The sequence below is a fragment of the Ananas comosus genome, linkage group 10 (assembly GCF_001540865.1).
Source record: "Ananas comosus cultivar F153 linkage group 10, ASM154086v1, whole genome shotgun sequence".
In the NCBI taxonomy this organism is placed as follows: domain Eukaryota; kingdom Viridiplantae; phylum Streptophyta; class Magnoliopsida; order Poales; family Bromeliaceae; genus Ananas; species Ananas comosus.
Window position 1 is genome coordinate 8,801,175 of NC_033630.1, and position 22,717 is coordinate 8,823,891.

General features: G+C 40.0%; 1 protein-coding gene across 1 annotated transcript; it reads left to right on the top strand.

Moving 5' to 3' along the window:
• Positions 316–17,987, top strand: LOC109716145. Its single transcript, XM_020241466.1, has 2 exons — positions 316–1,097; positions 17,207–17,987. Exons 1-2 carry the CDS (start codon positions 510–512, stop codon positions 17,849–17,851), a joined length of 1,233 nt encoding a protein of 410 aa, XP_020097055.1. The 5' UTR covers positions 316–509; the 3' UTR covers positions 17,852–17,987.

Below are 22,717 nucleotides of genomic sequence, written 5' to 3' on the forward strand. Positions count from 1 at the left end.
AAGTGATAATATTATTAATTTTTATTTATAACTACCCACTTTAAATCTTATTCCATCTTACCTAACCAAACGTTATTTTTCTTATTCCCAGGAATAACCCAATTTTCATCCAAACGCAAAATTGATCTAATCCCCGCTTATACCTCAATTTATACCTATCCCTGGAATACCCACTTTTTGCTTATCCCCGAACCAAACGATACCTTTGGGTACAACTCCAAGGAAACTTCGAATCCTGTATCAAACCCAGCGCCCAAGTCTACATAAACTTCTTTTCTACTGGTCCAAACAAGCGTCTCTTTGAATCTCTTTCATGTCCCTCTCTCTCTCCCTCTCTTTCCACGTACCTACAAGTCCCCCACATTCCACCCTCCCCAGTTGGAATTTTGGAAAATTAAAGTCCAAACTCTCTCTCTCCATCTCTCTCTCTCATATATGATCTCTTTCACATGTAGCTCAAACAAAGTAACTAATCAATAGCAACCGATCTAATTAAGAAAACAATATCAATGAAGAGCCCTCAAAATCATCAGAAACAAAAACCACCTCCAACACCACCACCACAATCTTCCATGCATATACTTCCCAGTTCCCATCTCCTCAACTTCACCTCCATCTTCCTCCTCTTTGCCCTCGGCTTCGCCTTCGGGATTATCGCAAGCTTCTACCTCAAATCTCTCCCTCTCCCTTGCCAGACAACCGATCAAGTTCTCTCTCTCTTATCGCCGCCTCCTTCGGAATCCTTATCTGCAGTAGTACCACAACGACTATCACCGCAAAGTACGGCTGTCACGGAAGAGCGCGTGGGGCTGAAGGATTTTGTGGAACCAAGCACGGCCATGCACGACATGACGGATGACGAGCTGCTGTGGAGGGCGTCGGTTGCACCGCACATCAAGCGGACGCCGTTCCAACGTTCGCCCAAGGTTGCATTCCTATTCCTCACCAGAGGAGAGCTCCCCTTTGCACCCTTGTGGGAGAAATTCTTTGAGGGGCATGAAGGGTTGTATTCGATCTACGTCCACGCTGATCCTTCTTACAATGGGTCGGCGCCATCCCAGCTTTCGGTTTTCTACGGTCGACGGATTCCAAGCAAGGTTAGAAGCTCCATCTTTGCATAGCTAGTAGTTAATTACATGATATAATAATCTTACATAGGTTAATGTTAATCAAAAAATGGAAAAACTAGAAACCAATTGATAGCTGAATTTGAATTCATGAAACAAAAACGGCTAACCATGTAAAACATTCCTTATTGTGCACCAACACATCACATCTTAAAATGGTAAGAAAAAAAAAAAAGTACTTTGGTATTTTATATTTAATCAAGGACTTATTAGATCGATCTCAGAATATATATCTGATAGTGAGATTTTGACTAAATTCATTTTGTTGCTTAGCTTTGGGTTACCTCTACCCGATGCTACACGTAATTCGAGTGCTCTTTACAGGTCAATTTAAAAAGGTTTAATTACGTATTTATCCTACAGAGTAATTAAATTGCATATTAAAATTATAGTTAGGGAGTTATCTATCTTAAGCTCCATAATTATAAAATATATTAGTTATCGAGTATATCCCTCTTAGGTTGCACAATTATAATATATATATATGCTTTGTATTAATCGACCAACTAAAATTGACTTTTGTTCTACGAAATGATCATTTTGACATGAATAAATATCTTTTTAATTTTATTTTTAATAAAAATTAAAAATAATTAATATCTTTTATTTTTTATTTTATTTTTAATAAATATCTTTTATTTTTAACATCTTTTAATATTTTTATAATATTTTTATTTTAAATTTTTCGTCATTCTATCTACATTTTAAATCAGACATTAAAAAACTTTTTGAAAAGTTATATTGACGTACACAAGGGTCCAAATAGGGAAAATTTAACGATCGATTAGTGAATCGTCAACCTGTAAGAATAAAATTAAATATTGAAAATTTTAATATAATAAATTTAATAATAACTTTTCTAGAAATTAATCATAACTTTAAAATTGTATAGAGATATATTTATCTACAAAATTTTCCCAGTTAATTAAGTTGGTGGATCAAAACGGGTAATTTCGCAAATAAGGTATTCCATGTAGGGGTGTAAATGAGCCGAACACGAGCGAGCTGGGTCGGCTCGTGTTCGGCCGTATTAAACGAGCGAACACGAGCTGGCTCGTTAAAAGTACTCGAGCGGAAAAATTCAGGCTCGTGTTCGGCCTATTTATTAACGAGCCGAATACGAGCTGCCAACGAACAATAAATTAAAAGAATTAGATTAAAATATATACAAAAAGTAAATTTATAAAATCTTATCCATTAGACTTTGATCTAATAGTTGAAACTTTACATATAAATGAGTCTTTTTATAATTGAGCTCGCATTTATATTTTTATTTTGCTAAAAATTAAATAATAAAAATATATATTATATATAATTATTTATTTATATATAAAAATATAAATTAAATAAATTATATAAATATAAAATATATGTATTCGAGCTGTTATCGAGCCGAACATGAGCGAGTTGACCCCAGCTCGTGTTCGGCTCGTTAATTAAACGAGCTGAAAAATTCAGCTCGTGTTCAGCTCATTTACTAAACAGCGAGCCGGATTCGAGCTCATTTCGAGCCGAACACGAGCTGACTCCCGAACAGCGAGCTAGATTGCCACCCCTAATTCCATGTATAGCTGCATAGAAACCCCTTTTTGAAAATTCTAGAATGTACCGATTATGTTGGTGATGTGGTGTTCTCAACGAATTAAATATCTTATTTTTTAGGTTATTCATCACATCGTGATTATAAAAAATATTTTTGAAGTATTTTTTTTTTGAAAATAAGAGATGTGATTGGCTTGTTATTGATGATGTAGTATAAGGGCGTGTTTGTTTGGGCCAAAATGGGATGGAAGTGATAGAGGAAGAAAGTCGTTTTCAACATAAATGATCACTTTCATTGTTTGGTTCGCTGTAAAAAAGTTACGGTCAAAACTCGAGTTAACTTAAAACGGCATAATCGTGAGAGGTGAAAAAAATAATAAAATAATATATTAGGTAAAGATAGTTATTTTTAAATATATTTAATTATGATACTAATTACTCTTTTATTTAGTTGGTATATTTAAAATATAATAAAAATTGACTAGTCAAGTTTTAGTATTTTCTTTATTTAGTTTGTACAGTTAAAATATGATAAAAAATAATTAATTGAGTATTAATATTTTTTCTACTTTATTATTTTATTGTTGTATTACTATAATTTATGTATAAAAAATAATTTAGTTGTTTTAAATTAAATTTTAATTATATAAAATTATAATTATATTATTTTTATTTATTAAATTATTTATTATTTATATATAAATTATAGTTTACATTATACACTTTTTACCATACAAACAACAGAACTAATGAAACTTACTTTCATAACTACGAAAGAAACAGCGGAAAAAAGTAATTTCATTGAACTCCACTTCAACCCAAAGTCCAATTTCGATAAAACAAATATGCCCTAAGTGTGACATTGTAGACTTTTTCCTTCTCAGGGCAACATACAAGGGCTTTAATTACTGTAGTCCAGTTTTACTTCCTTTAATATAATTTTTATGTAAAATAGTGTAGAAGGGGCGTCGGTTCTGAAATGATGGAAGATTGAATCATTCCTTCGTTCTATTCCGGCTATTCCTTTCCGGTGGATGATTTTCTTTACTTATGTTATCAAATTATTGCGTTTCAAGTGGTAATGGCGCCAAAGAAACACCCTAAGACGACGTCGACTCCGGCACCGCCTCCTGAGGTGCCCGAGCGGTCCGAATCTAGCGAGGTCCTAGAGTTACTGGACCAAGTTGCTGCGCTAATTGGGGTGGTCTAGAGCTCAACAACAGGTTGAAGCCTCGCAGCGATAGTAAGAGCAAATAAAGAAGTTTCAAGAGTTGGTATCAAAGCCAATTACTAGCCGGAAGTATGAGATGCATCTCGATTGAGCCAGAATTATACAGTAAGGAGAGCGAGACTCTCATGCTGTTGATTATTGTGGGTGGAGCGTAGCTCACCACAAAATCGGTTTAGACTAGCAAGACGAGTCTCACATCGCCGGGTACTTGTGAGTTTGAGCCTGACGAGTAACGTCAGGGCTTAAAGGGGGGGCGGAAAATATGAGACCCTTAATAGTCCTATATATAAGATATAATAGAGCTAAAAACTCTTAATTTGACTTAAGCATTTTGGATGATGGTTAGGTCTAAGAGATTAAGAGAATTAAGCGTGCTACGACGGGAGTAGACTTAGAATAGGTGAACTCCAGGAAAGTCAAGGCATCACAATGGATAGGTTGCTCATTATATTTAAGCTTAATTATATTGTATAATGCTGAATTTTACAGGATTATTTTTTTATTTTCTACATTGTACTTTTTATTTTTCAAATGCATCACTAAACTATCATTTTTTTAAATATATTCCCACATTATAAATAATAAATTTTTAATTTTAAATAAAAATTATTTAAAAAATATTGGTTAAAAATGACAGACTATATGGATTCAACTCGTTATGATACAAAAAATAAAAAATAAAAAAAATAGTTAAAAATAACTTGCTAGGAGTTTTCAATGATTCTATCATAAAGTTTTATTTATATTTTAGCTATTATTTTACTAGCGTTTCTTAATAAATTATTAGATTTTGTCTATGATAATATATTCGATAACAATAATATAAAAATTGGCAAAAAAAATAATAGTTTAATATCTATGTAAAATGAGAACGGTACAAGATAGAAATATGAAAATAAATCTAAAATACAGTGTAGTGATTAAATAATATAATTATACAATGTTGTTGTTTAAAAAATTTATAATGCAACAAATAAAAATAACACTAAATTACAAGTGTAGTAGAGTATAATGAGTAGTGCTTCTATACTTGTTATTTTTTATTACTGTTCATTTATTTTTATTCAACTGTTCAAATTTAATTTTTTTAAATTTGTGACTGCAATAATAGTTTACTTTGAAAGAGGTACTGGTTACCAGATACCCAAAGAGGAATATTTTGGTCTTTTAATTTGTAGATAATTTAGTAATTTTACCTCCACTATATTATCAAAATTTTCTTTTCTCTTCCATTCACAGTAGAGATGTAAAGGCACTACAATAGAAACGGTGTATAGTGACACTTTTAAATGTTGGTATGGATCAAAAAAAATTTTACTGGCTAAATTATCGACACTTTTTAAAAGTGTTTCCATATGTGTGGTCACTATATGTAGGGCCGCCTTGATGATTGGCACCCACTCCTCCAGCGATCTGTGCCGGAGGAACACGTGGCGATCGTAACCCTCTACGGTTCTTACGAGATCCTCACAGATGAACTCCAGCCGCCGGAGCCCTACCTTGTTGGTTGCGGCGGCGGAGGAGGAGAAGGGTAGATGTGATCAATTTTTTTTTTTTTTTTTTTTTTTTCCTTTTCTATTTGAAATCGGGTCGAGTGGGCTAGGTGGGGTTGGTTGAATATTAAAACTTTTTGTTTTTTATTATATTGGACTTTATATTTAGACATTAGTAGATTTTGCCTAATTTAATTACAAAAGTACCCTCATATGAAATAATCTTCTAACCTTTTACATAATAAAATGGCATTTTTAATCATCATTAATCAACGGTTAAGATCAGTTTTATTTTTTATAACATAAAGTACCGAATTATTTATAGAGTATAATTAAGCGCGTCTAATATTTATATCCAAAGTATTTATTCTGGCAACAAAAATAAGAATTTAATTAGAAGTGACTATTTTTTAGTAATCAGCATTCTATTTAGCATCTATCACTTTGCGTGGTTGCTACATGCCAACTAATCATAACAATAGAAAAAATTTCTTTCGTCAATATATCAATTACATAAAATTAGTATATTGAAAAAATTTTAAAAATGACAATAATGCCGAACGAGCATTAGTTATTCACTGAAATTTTATTTTTATTTTATCGTAAAGTATACTGTACTTAAATTGAATAAAAAAATAATATATTCTAAAATATAGTATGTAAGAGGGCAACTGCAAATAGAATGATGAAATACTAAATATTTTCACCGTATGGTCTATAAAGTGTCCATGCTATATATAAAGTTTGCTACTTTATATGGCGAATAAATTTTTTATGATATAATAAAAATAAAATTATTGATAAAAAATATATTATAATGTCACGTCCTGAATTACACGTTCTCCGGGAACGCAGACAAATCCGCCGTATACAAAGAAAATTTTCTTGTATACGAAGCGATAGCTGTACCTGTAAGATATACAATACTACAAACAGTAGTATAGAGTTGCTAGAAGAACCAGTAACAAAAACAAACCGAGTTTCATATAAATACACCAAAACCCAGATACAAAATTACTCGCATTGGCGAGTTAAACGTTTGTATGTACATGAACTCCAACAAAAACAACTATCTGCTGCAGGGGCACCTCTAGCTCGGCTCGTCGGGTAGGGTTCTAACTCGCGACGCCCTTGCCTCGATCCTGATCAACAACAGCAGCGGCCGAAGACGATGGCTCTGCAAAAAATAGGATAACAATAGGGCGTGAGAACTACTGTAAAAATAAGGAGTCCTTAGTGGGCGCCGCCCTCAACATCATCGGTCCACCCACTAAGTCTACAGAAAGGAGTGAAAATAGTAATAAATGCTGGAATAAAATCTACAGCTACGAATTATTACACTAACATGCTCTAAACAACCTACTGTAGAAATGTCAATCCTGACCCAATCTCTTTAGGGACTATAAACATACCCGACCTAGGGACTGTGAACACACCCGTCTCGCCCAGTTGAGACTATCCAGCTACCTCCTCACTAATCAGTCCATGGAGAGCAAGTCTAACCGGCATGCACGACACCAACGCAAAAGCACAACGCCCGTCTCTGGAGTGGCACTCGTGGGAGCTATCCAACCGAGTATACAGCGTATCTTTATCGAGCTCAATCAGGCTCTCTCAAGCCAAAGTTCAAGTAACCAACTCTAACTGGTTTAACAACCAACAGGTCATGTGCCCTCGGCACAATCCGACGCCAAAAAGGTGATATGGGTCCACCGTCAACCCCGACGGCACGCAACAATCCGGAACAGCCTGAACGCTACTGTAAAAATACACTCGGCATCCCAGCACGAGCGTAACTGAAAGCTAAACTATCTGGGATATCCGCCGCCTCGATACTGCGACGATACAAAATTACAACGGCTCCTAGAGCTAAATCAGGCAGTTTAAATAGGTGACAGGTCCAAATCGCTGATTTTCTCCTAAGTCAAATTTCAAGTCCAACATGTATATTTATGGTTTGCTAATCATGTCTTCAATGCTGATTTCATCTATGATACAATCAACAAAAATGAACTACAATATGATTTACAAAACTGAAAATCATACATGTCGACTAATACTGTGCTTAGGAATAAACCGATATAACCCACCTCAAAAGCTAATCCCCGATAGTGAAGAAGGTCACCGGAGTCCCTGCCAAGCTCGGCGCAACCCAACGAACCAGCAACAACAACACTCCACGGATCTAGACATAGAAACCTACAATAAATACCAATTCTGCTCAAAACAACAGCAGTAGAGTGGAATAGGGTTTCGACCAAGCTAATCTTCACCAAAATCGACAATCTTAGGCTTCGTGGATTCCTCTCGAAGTCCTGAATCCAACGAACCAAGTCTCGCTGCAATCCGACGCTCCTACATCGCACACGAGCCGAAACACCAACGGTCGACGCAGGAAATCTATGGAACAGCATCCTTGAGCTCGGAAGTGATAAAGACTTGCCATAGTTGGAGGAATTGATGAATATCTCACTTCAACAGCGACTCAAGCACAGGCGCGATGTTGAGAACGGCAAAAATCCATGCTCGTCCGGCCTCCTCGCAGCACCACGACAACGAACACTCGCTCAAATGGCTCCGCGGCGCGACGTCGGCGACGAAACAACTCCACCCGAGGGCTCCTCCACACTCGGTCCAAGCTAGAGAGAGAGGAGTAGAAACCAGAGAAAACTCTCTCTCTCTCTGCTCTACACGTCTAAATAGGGAAGGAGAGAAAGGGTGACACAAACGAGGTGGAAAAAGACCAAAACACCCTCTCACCTACCATGGCGTACCGGTACACAGGCTCGCGTATCGGTACAAGAAGCCAACCCGAGAGCAGTCTGCGTGCAGCCTGTGCAGTGTACCGGTACACCGTGATGGCTGTACCGGTACAGCAAGCAGAAAATAGCTATTTGCAGATTTTCTTGCTAAATGCTGCTCTCGCGTTTCACAGAGTCCGTTTTGTGTCTATTTCGCACCAACGTGACTCAGACTTGTCCCGACACTCTTCAGAGTTGTTGACAAGCCTTCACTGCTGTACACCAGGGATCTCACATCCTCCCTAACTACAAAAAGTTTCGTTCTCGAAACTTAAACATACCTCAGCTCACGGCATCGAACAGATAGAGATAGGACTCCCTCATCACCGTCTCAGGCTCCGAAGTCGCCTCCCGCTCCTCGTGATTACTCCACTGCACCTTCACATACGGGATGACCCGGTTGCGCAATTCTTTCGTCTCCCGAGCAAGAATACGCAACGGTCGCTCCTCGTAACTCAGATCCTCGCCAATCTCGAGTGGAGTGAAGTCAATCACGTGAGAAGGATCGAAAACATATCTCCTAAATGCTGAGACGTGGAAGACATCGTGAATGCCAGCTAGTCGCGGGGGTAGAGCGATCCTGTATGCAACTGGTCCCACTCGCTCGAATACCTCAAAAGGGCCAACGAAATGTGAACTGAGCTTTCCACGTACTCCAAATCGGCGAATCTCTCTAGACGGCGAGACTTTAAGGAATATATGATCACCAATCTGAAACTCTAAGTCTCGTCTCCTGGTATCGGCGTAACTCCTCTGGCGGCTCTGGGCTGTCAAAATGTGTCGTCGAACAACTCTCACCTTTTCCTCAGCCTCTAACAAAATCTCAGGCCCAAGCATCTTCCTTTCACCCACATCACTCCAACACAAAGGGGATCGACATCTGCGTCCATACAACGCCTCAAACGGAGCCTTCCGGATGCTCGCTTGATAGCTGTTGTTGTACGCAAACTCAACCAGTCTCAAATGTCGATACCACTCTCCTCCAAAGTTCAGGACGCATGCTCTCAGCATGTCCTCTAGAGTCTGAATGGTCTGCTCTGACTGACCATCTGTCTGTGGATGAAACGCTGTGCTGAACTGTAACTGTGTACCCAAGGCTGTCTGCAAACTCCTCCAGAAGTGTGACACAAACCTAGGATTCCTATCAGATACGATCAAAATCGGCACGCCATGCAGCCTAACAATATGATCCAGATATAGCTGCGTGAGTCTCTCTCTGGACCAGGTGGTCTGAACCGGAAAGAAGTGAGCAGACTTGGTCAGTTTGTCCACTATCATCCAAATCGTATCGTAACATAGTACCGCGCCAGCCAATCCATACCGAGCACGACGTCGAAGTCCTGCAGCTGCCCTAACACCAAGAGGTCTGCGGGCATGATCCACGAGTCTAACTGCACCGGACACGACCAACAACACTCTGCAATCTGTAAAACATGGTCCGAAATCTGCACCTCTCGTGCCTGTGACAATACTCCTAACTCTAAACCATGCAACAATACAAATGTTCGGCTAATAAAAGAATGCGAGGCACCGGTATCAAAAAGGGTACGAGCTCTAATGTCAGAAATCAAAATGATACCTGCCACCACTCGGTCAACTGCTGAAAAGTCCTCCACCTGGGCTGTATAGACCCTGCCGCTCAAAGCCTGCTGTCGCCGCTCGCCCTGACGCGACATAGACGATCTGTCCTCCTGGCAGAAGCTCGGGGCTGCTCCAAAAGACGGCTGAGATGCCGGTTGCGCTGATGCAGTGGATGGCGCTGGTGATGCTGCACGGGGACAAGCTGACCTCATATGTCCGGGCTGACCGCAACCATAACACCTGCCCTCTCTCTGCTCGCACTGCCGGGGCCAGTGTGGTCCCCCGCAGATCACACACTGCGGTGTCCTCTGAGTCTGTCCCTGCTGACGGGATCCCCTGGAACGCTAACGCCCCGAAGGCCCACGACCCTGAGAGCGTGATCGTGGAGGTCTCGGCGGACGCCTGCTGCTCGACTGTCCAGCATCATCTGAAAGGGGCGCTTCCTGTCCTGACTCTGCTCCACGGCCTGAGTCCTCTCCTGCAGTGACACCTCACCTCTCTCCACCTACAAGGCCTGTTCTATGGACGCATCCAGAGTCCTTAACCTCTGCGTCCATGCCAACCTGAAGATGTCGGGTCTCAGCCCCTGCTCAAACAGATAGACCCTATGTGCCTCGTCCCTGGCCACAAATGGTATACAGTTCAGGAGTCGAGTAAACTCCCGAATGTACTCCTGCACTGGACGATCCTCCTGCTGAATCCTCTTCAAATCCTCCTCGAGCTTCTGTTTCACACTGTTGGAAAAAAACATCCCAAACAGCATTCCACAAAATTTATCCCATCTCAGCTGCAACGCTACCAGTCCCTGTTCTCTCCTCACTCTCCTCTATCAGGTGTGGGCATCACCTGCTAAACAATGGACTCCCAAAAACACCTGCTCCCCCTCAGGAATGAATAGATCCTCAAATAACTTCTCCATCGCATTGACCCATCCGTCAACAATCCAGGTCTCAGTGCAACTGCCATCGAAAATCGGTGGATCAAAACGGCGAAAATGAGCCCACCTCTCCGTCCACCGCTCCTGCTCGGCCTCTGTCAACTGTACAGGCCCCCTAGCAGGCGCAACTGGCGTTACGGAACTGCTATTGGCGGAGGAACTGCTGCAGCTGGTGCTGTCACTGAAGTAGTCGGAGGTGGAACAGACGACTCTGGTGCCCTCGGTGATGAGCTCTGGGGTGAAGCTAACCTCTCGCACATCCTCTCCAATAACTCCCCCTGCCGTCTCGTCACCTCTGTCAGGGCGGCTATCTGTGTACTCAAGTCCGGGAATGCACTCGCCTCCAGTCGAACACTCTACTCCTGCCAGGCACTCGGCTACGCATGCTCAAGCATCTCGGAAGGTCCCGCACGATCCTGCGACAACTGGGCACGCTCCCGTAACGACGGTTGTCCTCGGTGACGATACATAGCTGAAAGGAACAGATCGGGGTCAGATGAAACACAAACACTCTCGACCCAATCAACGAAAGTCTAGAAGGCGGTCCCTGTTTTTCTCCAAAATTATGTTGTCTGCAGCCAACATAATTTCTTAGGCCAAAACAGGCACTCCTTCATTCACTCACCCTACTCTAGGAGGAGTTAGAACAATTAATCATTAGCTTTCACAATAAATTACGCCTCTCGCGTCTTGCCTTCCTAAGGTTTGCCAAACTTAGGTTTTCTAGGTCCTAACGATCTAATGCTAAGCTCTGATACCAACTTAATCTGTCACGCCCCGTATTACACGTTCCCCAGGCACGTCGACAAATCCGCCGTATACAAAGAAATTTCTCTTGTATACGAAGCGATAGCTGTACCTGTAAGACATACAATACTACAAACAGTAGTATAGAGCTGCTAGAAGAACCAGTAACAAAAACAAACCGAGTTCCATATACATACACCAAAACCCAGATACAAAATTACTCGCACTGGTGAGTTAAACGTCTGTGTACATATGAACTCCAACAAAAACAACTACCTGCTGCAGAGGCACCTCTAGCTCGGCTCATCGGGTAGGGCTCTAACTCGCGACACCCTTGCCTCGATCCTGATCAGCAACAGCAGCAGCCGAAGACGATGGCTCTGCAAAAAATGGGGTAACAATAGGGCGTGAGAACTACTGTAAAAATAAGTAGTCCTTAGTGGGTGCCGCCCTCAACATCATCGGTACACCCACTAAATCTACAGAAAGGAGCGAAGATAGTAATAAATGCTGGAATAAAATCTACAGCTACGAGTTATTACACTAACATGCTCTAAACAACCTACTGTAGAAATGTCAATCCTGACCCAATCTCTTTAGGGACTGTAAACATATCCGTCCCAGGGTCTGTGAACACACCCGTCCCGCCTAGTTGAGACTATCTAGCTACCTCCACACTAACCAGTCTGTGGAGAGCAAGTCTAACCGGTATGCACGACACCAACGCGAAAGCACAACGCCCGTCTCCGGAGTGGCACTCGAGGGAGCTACCGAACCGAGTATGCAGCGTATCTCTGTCGAGCTCAATCAGGCTCTCTCAAGCCAAAGTCCAAGTAACCAACTCTAACTGGTCTAACAAACAACAAGTCGCGTGCCCTCGGCACAATCCGACTCCAAAAAGGCAATATGGGTCCACCGTCAACCCCAACGGCACCCAATAGTCCGGAATAGCCTGAACGCTACTGTAAAAATACACTCGGCATCTCAGCACGAGCGTAATTGAAAGCTAAACTACCTAGGGTATCCGCCGCCTCGATACCTCGACGATACAAAATTACAACGGCTCCTAGAGCTAAATTAGGTAGTGTAAACAGGTGACATGTCCAAATTGCTAGTTTTCTTCTAAGTCAAATTCCAAGTCCAACATGTATATTTATGGTTTGCTAATCATGTCCTCAATGCTGATTTCATCCATGATACAATCAACAAAAATGAACTACAACATGATTTACAAAACTGAAAATCATACATGTCGACTAATACTGTGCTTAGGAATAAACCGATGTAACCCACCTCAAAAGCTAATCCCCGGCAGTGAAGAAGGTCACCGGAGTCCCTGCAAAGCTCGGCGCAACCCAACGAACTAGCGACAACAACACTCCACGGATCTAGACATAGAAACCCACAATAAACACCAATTCTGCTCAAAACAACAATAGCAGAGTGGAATAGGGTTTCGACCAAGCTAACCTTTACCAAAATTAACAATCTTGGGCTTCGTGGATTCCTCTCGAAGTCCTAAATCCAACGAACCAAGTCTCGGTCCAATCTGACGCTTCTACGTCGCACACGAGCTGAAACACCAACGGTCGACGTAGGAAATCTGCAAAACAACATCCTTGAGCTCGGAAGTGATAAAGACTTGTCATAGTTGGCGGAATTGATGAATATCTCACCTCAACAGCGACGCTAGCACCGGCGTGACGTCGAGAACGGTGAAAATCCACGCTCGTCCGGCCTCGTCGCAGCACCACGACAACGAACACCCGCTCAAATAGCTGCGCGGCGCGACGTCAGCGACGAAACAACTCCACCCAAGGGCTCCTCCACACTCGGTCCAAGCTAGAGAGAGAGAGGAGTAGAAACCAGAGAAAACTCTCTCTCTCTCTGCTCTACACGTCTAAATAGGGAGGGAGAGAAAGGGTGACACAAAAGAGGTGAAAAAAGACCAAAACACCCTCTCACCTACCCTGGCGTACCGGTACACGGGCTCGCGTACCGGTACAAGAAGCCAACCTGAGAGCAGCCTGCGTGCAGCCTGTGTAGTATACCGGTACACCGTGATGGCTGTACTGGTACAGCAAGCAGAAAACAGCTATTTGCAGATTTTCTTGCTAAATGCTGCTCTCGCGTCGCACAGAGTCCGTTTTGCGTCTATTTCGCGCCAACGCGACTCAGACTTGTCCCGACACTCTCCAGAACTGTCGACAAGCCTTCACTGTTGTACACCAGGGATCTCACATGTAAGGTGAGAAAGTAACCAATATATTAAAACTAGAGATGACAAACCAACTCATTGTTTGCAAATCGGCTTGTCTTCGGCTTGAATTGGGCATGAAATCTAATCATTTGTTTAGTAAACAAACCAAGCATGAGCTGAATTTTTCAACTCATTTAATAAATGAGCGAAACAGAAGTTGGGTTAGCTCTGCTCGTATTCAGCTCGATAACAACTCGAATCCATATATATATATATATATATATATATATATATATATATATATATATTATGTGCGTGTGTAAAAGCTTGTTTTTTTTGTAATAACCTTTCTTCAATGATACACTTTCAGGANTATTATATTTATATAATTTATATATTTTATATTTATATATATAAATAATTAAATAATTATATATATAATATATAAATTTTTATTATTTAATTTTTAGGCGTAAATATGAAGCCCAACTCAGTTATAAAAAATCTCATTTATATACAAAATTTTAATTATTAGATCAAAGTTTAATGAGTAAAAAATATCATAAATTTATGTTCTATATATATTATTTCTAATCCTCTTAATTTGTTGTTCGTGAGCCAGCTCGGTTTCGGCTTGTTGATAAATAAGGGCTTGTTAATAAACGAGCCGAATACGAGTTGAAATTTTCGACTCGATATTTTAATGAGCCCGTTCATGTTCGGCTCATTTATATAACAAGCCAATCGAACACAAATCGACTCCAGCTTGCTTGTGTTCAGTACATTGACACCCTAACTAAACACAACAAGTTTAATTAAACTTTAACCTAGCTAGATAAAATGAGAGATAAACAATTAATCCTGGTTACTCGAATTATAAATAAAAAATTACACATCTCCCGCTATTTAAGCATAGGGTCGTATGCATGTGCGTAGTCGTTATTAATGCCACAAAACTCGCTAAATTTCCGGGTGGCGAGGTGACTTTTCTCCACATGGAAATGGTCAAACATTAAATGGGCAAGTAGCAATAGAGTCGTTTAGTAATTAATGGAACAAGTTGATAAAGATGTCCTAGGAAAGAGTCAATTAATTCTTGATAGTTGATATACCGTATTCTTACCCTAAAAAGAATTCGAATTTGGATACTTAAGTTAATTTGATATACCGTATTCTTACCCTAAAAAGAATTCGAATTTGAATACTTAAGTTAATAATATATTCATCGGATCTATTTGAGCGGGTCTGGATAGTGACTATTCGTATACCACCCGCTTAAGATCGGGTATGGATTAGGTATGGATTAAGTCTAGATCGGATATGAATATCGGTATGCATATATTTTTTATAGACTTTATTAAATAGTTTATGGACAAATCATAAACCTCTCATTATAAAAAAACTTGCTCTCTAATTAGTTTTACCAAGCTCAGTAAACTTCGTTTAAAAGAAAGATTCAAACAGTAAATAACTAAAGAATAAAATAAAAAAAAGAAGTAAACAAAGCAACTAGGTTTTTTTACTATGATGAAAATATATAGAGACCCTTCACCTTGAACTTTAAATATTGGATATTTCACCGGGTCCATAACCAGATTCGAGTCCAGATTTGGAAACTCGTTCGGACTCTATCCATTAAAAGATCGACTTTGGGTTGGATCCAAGTTGCCTATGGGTATAAAGAATCCGGATCTGGGTAGGGTTCGAGTCCGGGTTGGGTATGGGATATCCTGTATTTTGGACAGCTTTAAATAGCAATAGGATTATTTGGCCGCAAGTAGTTTCAATTCCATTATGGTTTTAACTATATGCATCTATAAATAGAGTGTTTGATTTATTAAACTTAAATATAATTGTCGCAGTTGGAACTGCATCCATAAGAAAGTGTAAATATAGCGATCAAATTATGTTTGAATTGACTGTTATTTTAGCTGTAGTAGTGGAAGAGAATAATTTTATATGAGCATTAAGCCTGTCTACCTTATCACCTTTTAAATGAAAGAATATTATTTCTTCTACAGTGGGTCTAACCTTGTCGATCCAGATAAATATAAATACATCCAAATATATGCAGTTAAATAAAATATTTATAGTTGCAGGTACTATTTATGCTTATGCTTATTAAACTGTACGCATCTTTAACAATGCTGCATTTATAATTACATTTGACTAAACGATCATTTAGTCTAGTGTAAGGTCCATACCCATACAAGATACATCATATAAATATCCATTAACACAAAACTAAGATATTGATAGTCGGTTTAGTACTGTTATAGAATGTAGCGTTTGTTTTGTAAAGTATTGTTAAACAGTACTATTAAAATAAGCTTTAGATCAAATTCCGGGGACAACTTTTTGCAACAAATTCAGAAGCTCTAAATCTGAGCTTCCAATTCTAAATCTCAAAATCTTCAATTTGCTTTTTCATTACAGCAACAATTTTAAATGTTTTAACAGTCAAAAAAACTTTTAATTGTAGAAAGTGATTTTAACGGAAAATAGAATAGAAACTAGTATCAAATAGAACATTACTTAAACAGCGTTTTTTGCATTTGCCCCCCCGCAAAAAATTTATTTTCATAAATAATCTCACCAAATTTATAATTATAATTTTGGCCCTATCTCTACCATGCAGGCGCCACGTAGGCGCCACGTGAGTAAGGGTGGAGATGCTGTAATAAGTTGAGCATAATAATTCATTCACCGTATCTAAACACGATGAATGGTTCCTCATGTCTAAGAGAAAAATATGTATTGCGAAAAAAATTTAAGTATCGAAAAAGGGGAAAAAAAGTATGGAACACGGTGAATCATTCACCGTGTTTGAACCCGGTGAATTGTTCACCGTGTTTGACTTAATTCCTCTCCCTAGCCGGCTTGTGTGGCGTTGATGTGGCGATTGCGTGGCAGGAATAGGGCCAAATCTACAATTATAAATTTGATAAACTATTTGTGAAAAAAAACTTTTTTAAGGGGTCAAACGTAAACAAAGCCCTTACTTTATATTAATTGTTCTGGGCCTTAACTATTCTATTTGGATATACGTACATGCACGTACAAGAACTGCGCATGATGTTTATGCCAAATCTCTACTTTAAAAGATTACTTTATGGGAGAAAAAACTAGAATAATATTGATTGTATAGGAATATTATTTAATATTGATTGTATAGGAATATTATTTGCAGAGACTTCGGTGCTTTAATTACTTGTCAGCTTTGTTAACAAGTGGCTGATCAAGAATTATTGATTGTTCTTAGCGCAAGCAATAAAAGTCTTGATAGTTAGTATTGAAGATTCCAAATTCAAAACGTAGGTACTTCACATTCAAATGTAAGCAGCATGCCATGCCGCGATATTCATAAAGTGACCTTGAACTATATTTGAGTGAAGCTCGTTATAGCAATTTTTTTTTAAAAAAAAAAACGAAGAAAATAAAAGAATAGCTGTAAAGGTAATTGTAACTCGTCATTATTATAATCGTGCTATAGGGAATGCGTATTATCAATAAGAACTGACAAGAGAAAATGTGTGCTTTGTTGTAGGCGGTTCAATGGGGGAAGGTCAGCATGATGGAAGCCGAGCGCCGCCTGTTAGGCAACGCCTTGCTCGATTTTTCAAACGAGCGCTTCGTCCTCCTTTCTGAATCGTGCATTCCGCTCTTCAACTTCCCCACCGTTTACTCTTATCTCGTCAATTCTACCAAGGTTTATGTACAAGCCTACGACGACCCGGGTGCCACAGGTCGCGGACGCTACAAAAAACGGATGGAACCCTTAGTGAAGCTCGAACAATGGCGTAAGGGCTCTCAGTGGTTCGAGGTCGATCGTGATATTGCGATCAAAATAATCTCGGATGATACGTATTTTCCGGTCTTCAGGAGACACTGCAAAAAAGTTTGTTATGTGGATGAGCATTACTTGCCAACATTCCTGAGCTCCAAGTATTGGTGGGCCAGCACAAACAGAAGCTTGACGTGGGTTGATTGGTCCAGGGGTGGGCCCCATCCAGCCAGGTTCATAAGGACGGATGTGACCATCGACCTGTTGCAGATGCTAAGGTATAACACTACTTCATGCGCTTACAATGGTAGAGATACCAGAGTTTGCTTCTTATTTGCGAGGAAGTTTTTGCCAAATTGTTTGACTCGGTTAATAAGATTTGCTCCAAAAGTTATGGGTTTCGGATAATCAAATTTAGGATTTACAAATTATTCTTTTATTTATTGATACCAATAATTTGTTACAGTATATATAAAGAGAGATATAGTACGCGCGTATTGTACCATACATTTGTGTATTTTTTGTAATCTATTACTCTTTATGAATCCCCAATGTTTTAAGCTGATGTGTCATAACCTCCTAATTTTGAAATTTTTTTAATTTAGAATGATCTATTTTATTCTCTCTCAACATACGTCTCTTCATCTCCCCCATTTAATTTTTATTTAGAATGAGTCATTTTACTTTCTCTCTCAACATACGTCTCTTTATCTCCCCAATTCAATTTTTATTTAGAATGAGCCATTTTACTCTCTCTCTCAACATTCTTCTCCTCATCTCTCTCATTTTATTCTCTCTTTCTCAACATACATCTTTTCATCTCTCCCATTTAATTTTTATTTAGAATGAGCTATTTTACTCTCTCTCTCTCTATCGTTGGTAGATGTACCAAGTGAGATACATAAAAAAATATTTAATTTTTTATTATTATTAATTACTACTATAGTTTCTACCCGCTGCAAAGCGCGGGACTCTTCATTAGTGGAGTATTAAAGACCGTAAGAGGAAATAGTTATGATTTTGGTTCACATAATGTACATTCACAAAGCCTAAGATTAGGAGATGAGCTTTAATTTCTGTCTTTTCACTATGGAATGCAATGCATGCAAAGATTGTCATTTTGTATAAGTGCCAAGTACCTAATAATTAAATGGAGGACAATATTTCTTTGAAAGAAAGCATATACATATAGGGCGCATGCCCTATATAAGTTTACTTAAAAGGAATTAATTAATAGTACAAGAAGAGAGAGCAGTTCTTAAGGAAGAGAAAAAGGGAACAAAAGTGGCAAATGAGAAACAAAGGTGTACTCTTGTAAAGCCCCACGACCGCCAATTTAGTCGGCTCGGATACGTCCACAGACGCCAAACAGACAGAACCTCCCCTATTCGCCCAAGGCTCCACACAACATCAACATGTATAGCAATTCATACAAGGAGAATTCGAATATATATGGCTTGCGCGAGGGCAAGCAAGTAAAAGTACTAATATACATGTATCTTGATTGCATTTAACCAAATACAAGCTTTCCACATTTAAATTCTTTTTCCAATTACATCACATGTCCTTTACCAAAACATATGGATTTACATCACTTATACATAACCATTTACATCACCATTTTTCATCATATACAAAAGATGATAGTAGATAGGGTACAAGCTAAACACGGGAAGCCGCTATTTAGGCGATGCCCTTGCCGCAATCCTCGATTGCCCCGCTCGCGCTAGGATCTACAAGGTTAGTGGTGTGAGAACTAATAAAAGTTCCCAGTGGGTTTGGCCGTCGACCCTGCCGACTCGCCCACTAGGTCTACTCAGGCATATGTAGGAAAGAAGAGATAGATAGCAAACCATACTAATGCTACTACAATACTTGTACAAGAACTGAATCAACAAGTAATATGTTCATGATGCATGCATTTCACTTTTACCTTTGCCATTACCCAATTCTCTTGGTTAACTCGTGGTTAACCTCAACTCACTAACCAAATCCCTTTCTGTCGGGGAGAATTCCGCTACAAACCGACGGGACCGTCTACTGGGGAGAATTCCGCTACAACCCAGTTGGTGACCACTCCGGAGCTTACCGCTTGAGGTGGAGCGACCACCCTCAAGCATATAGACCAACTGTGAGTATAATCTCATCCTCAACTTTGAGGATACCTTTCCACTATTGCCACAATACTCATAAGGTTTTACCTTATCTAGCATATCATATTTTTAGGTGCTAATCATATCATCTAGTATCAATGTCACATTTGTTTACTAATGTCATAGTCCAACATTCAATTCATACATTTATAGGGTTTCTATATGCAGGGCCGATTATCAGTTCATATGTTCTTTTACATTGAAAGCATACAAGAGATTCCCAACCATAGCCACATATCACAATAACCCTACCATGCATGAATGCCACAAGTACACATATATGCTCAAAAAGGCGACATAGACATAATGAGAAATTTGATGATTTCGGATAGCACCACCCACCTCGTAGTGATGCCGGAAGACTACAATTCAAGTCTTGTGATTTATGGTTACCTATTTTTCTTGACACGACAAACGAAGCCGAAATGGGGGTTTTTCCCAATATCTCGACGTAGACTCGCCGGACTTCCAATCCGAGTCTCCCAACGTGTCGGTTTATACTCCAATTAGGATTACAAGAGATCAAACCCATATTAGATCTCATACTTTACAAAACCTCAATTTATAACCCTAGGTTTCCACCATCACCAAATACCCACTATTTTTGGGGATTCATGAGCTAATCTACTATAACATCTTCTAGAAACAATTACTAGAAGGAAATTAACCAAAACCTAGCTCATATTCTCATGAACTCACCTCAAGTTCTAGCTTTCTTCTCAACCCCTTGCACAAGAGCTAGCTTCACCCCTAAGCAAGCCTTTTTCTCTACCAAGTCCCTCTCTTGGAGTAAACCCTAGAGAGAGAAGGAGAGAAAGGGAGAGAGAGAAGAGTGAGAGAAGGTTCTAGAGAGAGGAAGCTTTGCTCTTTGTTGGTGGTGTGCGGGGAAATGAGGGTTAAAACATTAGAACCCACATATAAACCCTTCCCAATGACATTTGCACCAAGGCCCCTTACCAATATAACATTTTGGACCAACCCACGTTTTCGGTCAATTTGACTGAAGTTCGGTACAACTTATTAGGGATTGGTATGTTATATTCCCCACCCCTTAAAAACAGTTTCGTTCGCAAAACTTAAATCTGTACCTTAACTAATCTACTCAAATAGATGAGGATAGGTCTCACGCATTGCCTCCTCGAGTTCCCAAGTGGCCTCACGCCTCGCATGATTGCTCCACTGAACTTTCACATACGGAATTGTATGATTCCGCAATTCCCTCACTTCTCGAGCAAGGACGAACACCGGAAACTCTTCATAAGTCATTTCTTTGCGCAATTCCACCGGTTTATATTCCAAGACATGAGAGGAATTATGGGCATACTTGCGGAGATTAGATGTATGGAATACGTTATGAACTCCCGCAAGCCTCGGTGGTATTGCAGGTCTATACGCCACCGCACCCACACACTCCAAAACGTCAAATGGTCCAATGTATCGGGGACTAAGCTTTTCCCGAACCCTAAACCTCTTTACACCACGCATAGGTGACACTTTTAGAAAAACACGATCTCCTATCGCAAACACTAAACTTTTTCGGCGCTTATTTGCATAACTTTGCTGCTGTGACTGTACCGTCAACAGTCTCTAGCGAGCAAGGCGAACCTTTTCCTCTACCTCTCGCAGCACATCCGGACCAAAGGTGACTCTCTCACCCACCTCGCTCCAATGAATAGGGAAGCGACACTTCCTTCCATAAAGGGCCTCAAATGGCGCCATCGCAATACTCTCTTGGAAGCTGTTATTATATGCGAACTCGGCCATCGGCAAATATTCATGCCACCCACTCTTATAATCGAGTACACACGCTCCGAAGCATGTCCTCAAGGATTTGAATTGTCCCCTCTAATTGACAATCACTTTGAGGATGAAATGCCGTGCTAAAGTCGAGCCGTGTGCTCAGAGCATCTTGCAAGCTCTTCCAAAAGTGAGATGTAAACCGGGGGTCTCGATCCGATACTATGGATGACGGAACCCCATGCAATCTCACAACCTCATCGAGATACACCTGCGCCAACTTATCCCCGGACCAAGTGGTATGGATCAGCAAGAAACGAGCCGACTTCGTCAAACGGTCCACTACCACCCAAATAGTATCATGTCCGGCTTGCGATCGGGGTAGACCGACCACAAAATCCATCACTATATCCTCCCATTTTCAAATAGGAATAGAAAAGCTTTACAACTTTCCTGTTGGAAATCGGCGCTTCGCTTTAACTTGTTGGCATGTCAAACATTGCGCCACAAATTCCCCAATGTCCTTCTTCATCCCTGGCCACCAATAATGCACTTTCAAGTCTTTGTACATTTTAGTGCCGCCCAAGTGTACACTATAAGGGGATTGATGCGCCTCTTGTAATATAGCCTTTCGAACGTCCTTGTCACGCCCCGGGACCGGCGGAGGCCCTCCCGGTAGCGTGCCCAGACCCGCCATATGTCTACACATATAAGGCGTCTACAATAAAAGCGGAAGTAAAGACAAGCAGTAGAACAAGTAGAGGCAGTGAAAAGACTAACAACTAATGATATCAGAGCGAGTAAGGTTCTAACATCTACACCGATAGTAATAGAACGTAACTAACACATGAAAGTAAACATAAGTTATACAGTATCAGCCTCTAATACAAAAATGGTGGTCACTAATACACTGGTAGAACTCTCAACCTCTCCAAAATAAAACACAACGAGAGGTAGACCACCTAGCGAATCGTCCTCGAAGGAAGCTAGCTCGAAGCAACTCCCTTCCCGCGGTCCCTGGCCTCACCCTGAGTGGAAGGCTCTGAAAACATCGAGAAAAAGAGGGCGTGAGAACTATAATTTATAGTTCCCAGTGGGCAATTACTGACCTCAGCTCATGCTCCACTAGGCCCCAAAAGTAAGGGTAAGCAACGATAATAATAATGAGCAATAAAAAGGAGCATGTAATAAACTGCTGAAAGAGAGAACATAAGTAAAAATGCTATACTACTATATCCCTCATAAGCACGATGTCAAACTGTTGTACATCTATTCCATCATAAGGAAAGGTAACCAATGGCAATAGTTTCCTGTTACAACCCTTTAATCATACATGATGTATAAGCTCTATCATGGCAACCAAGCATACTGTGATGAAATAGGT

Coding starts and splice junctions, on each gene's coding strand:
- LOC109716145 (XM_020241466.1), top strand. CDS start 510: ATGAAGAGCCCTCAAAATCATCAGAAACAAAAACCACCTCCAACACCA. Junction 1,098..17,206: donor GTCGACGGATTCCAAGCAAG/GTTAGAAGCTCC, acceptor GCTTTGTTGTAG/GCGGTTCAATGGGGGAAGGT.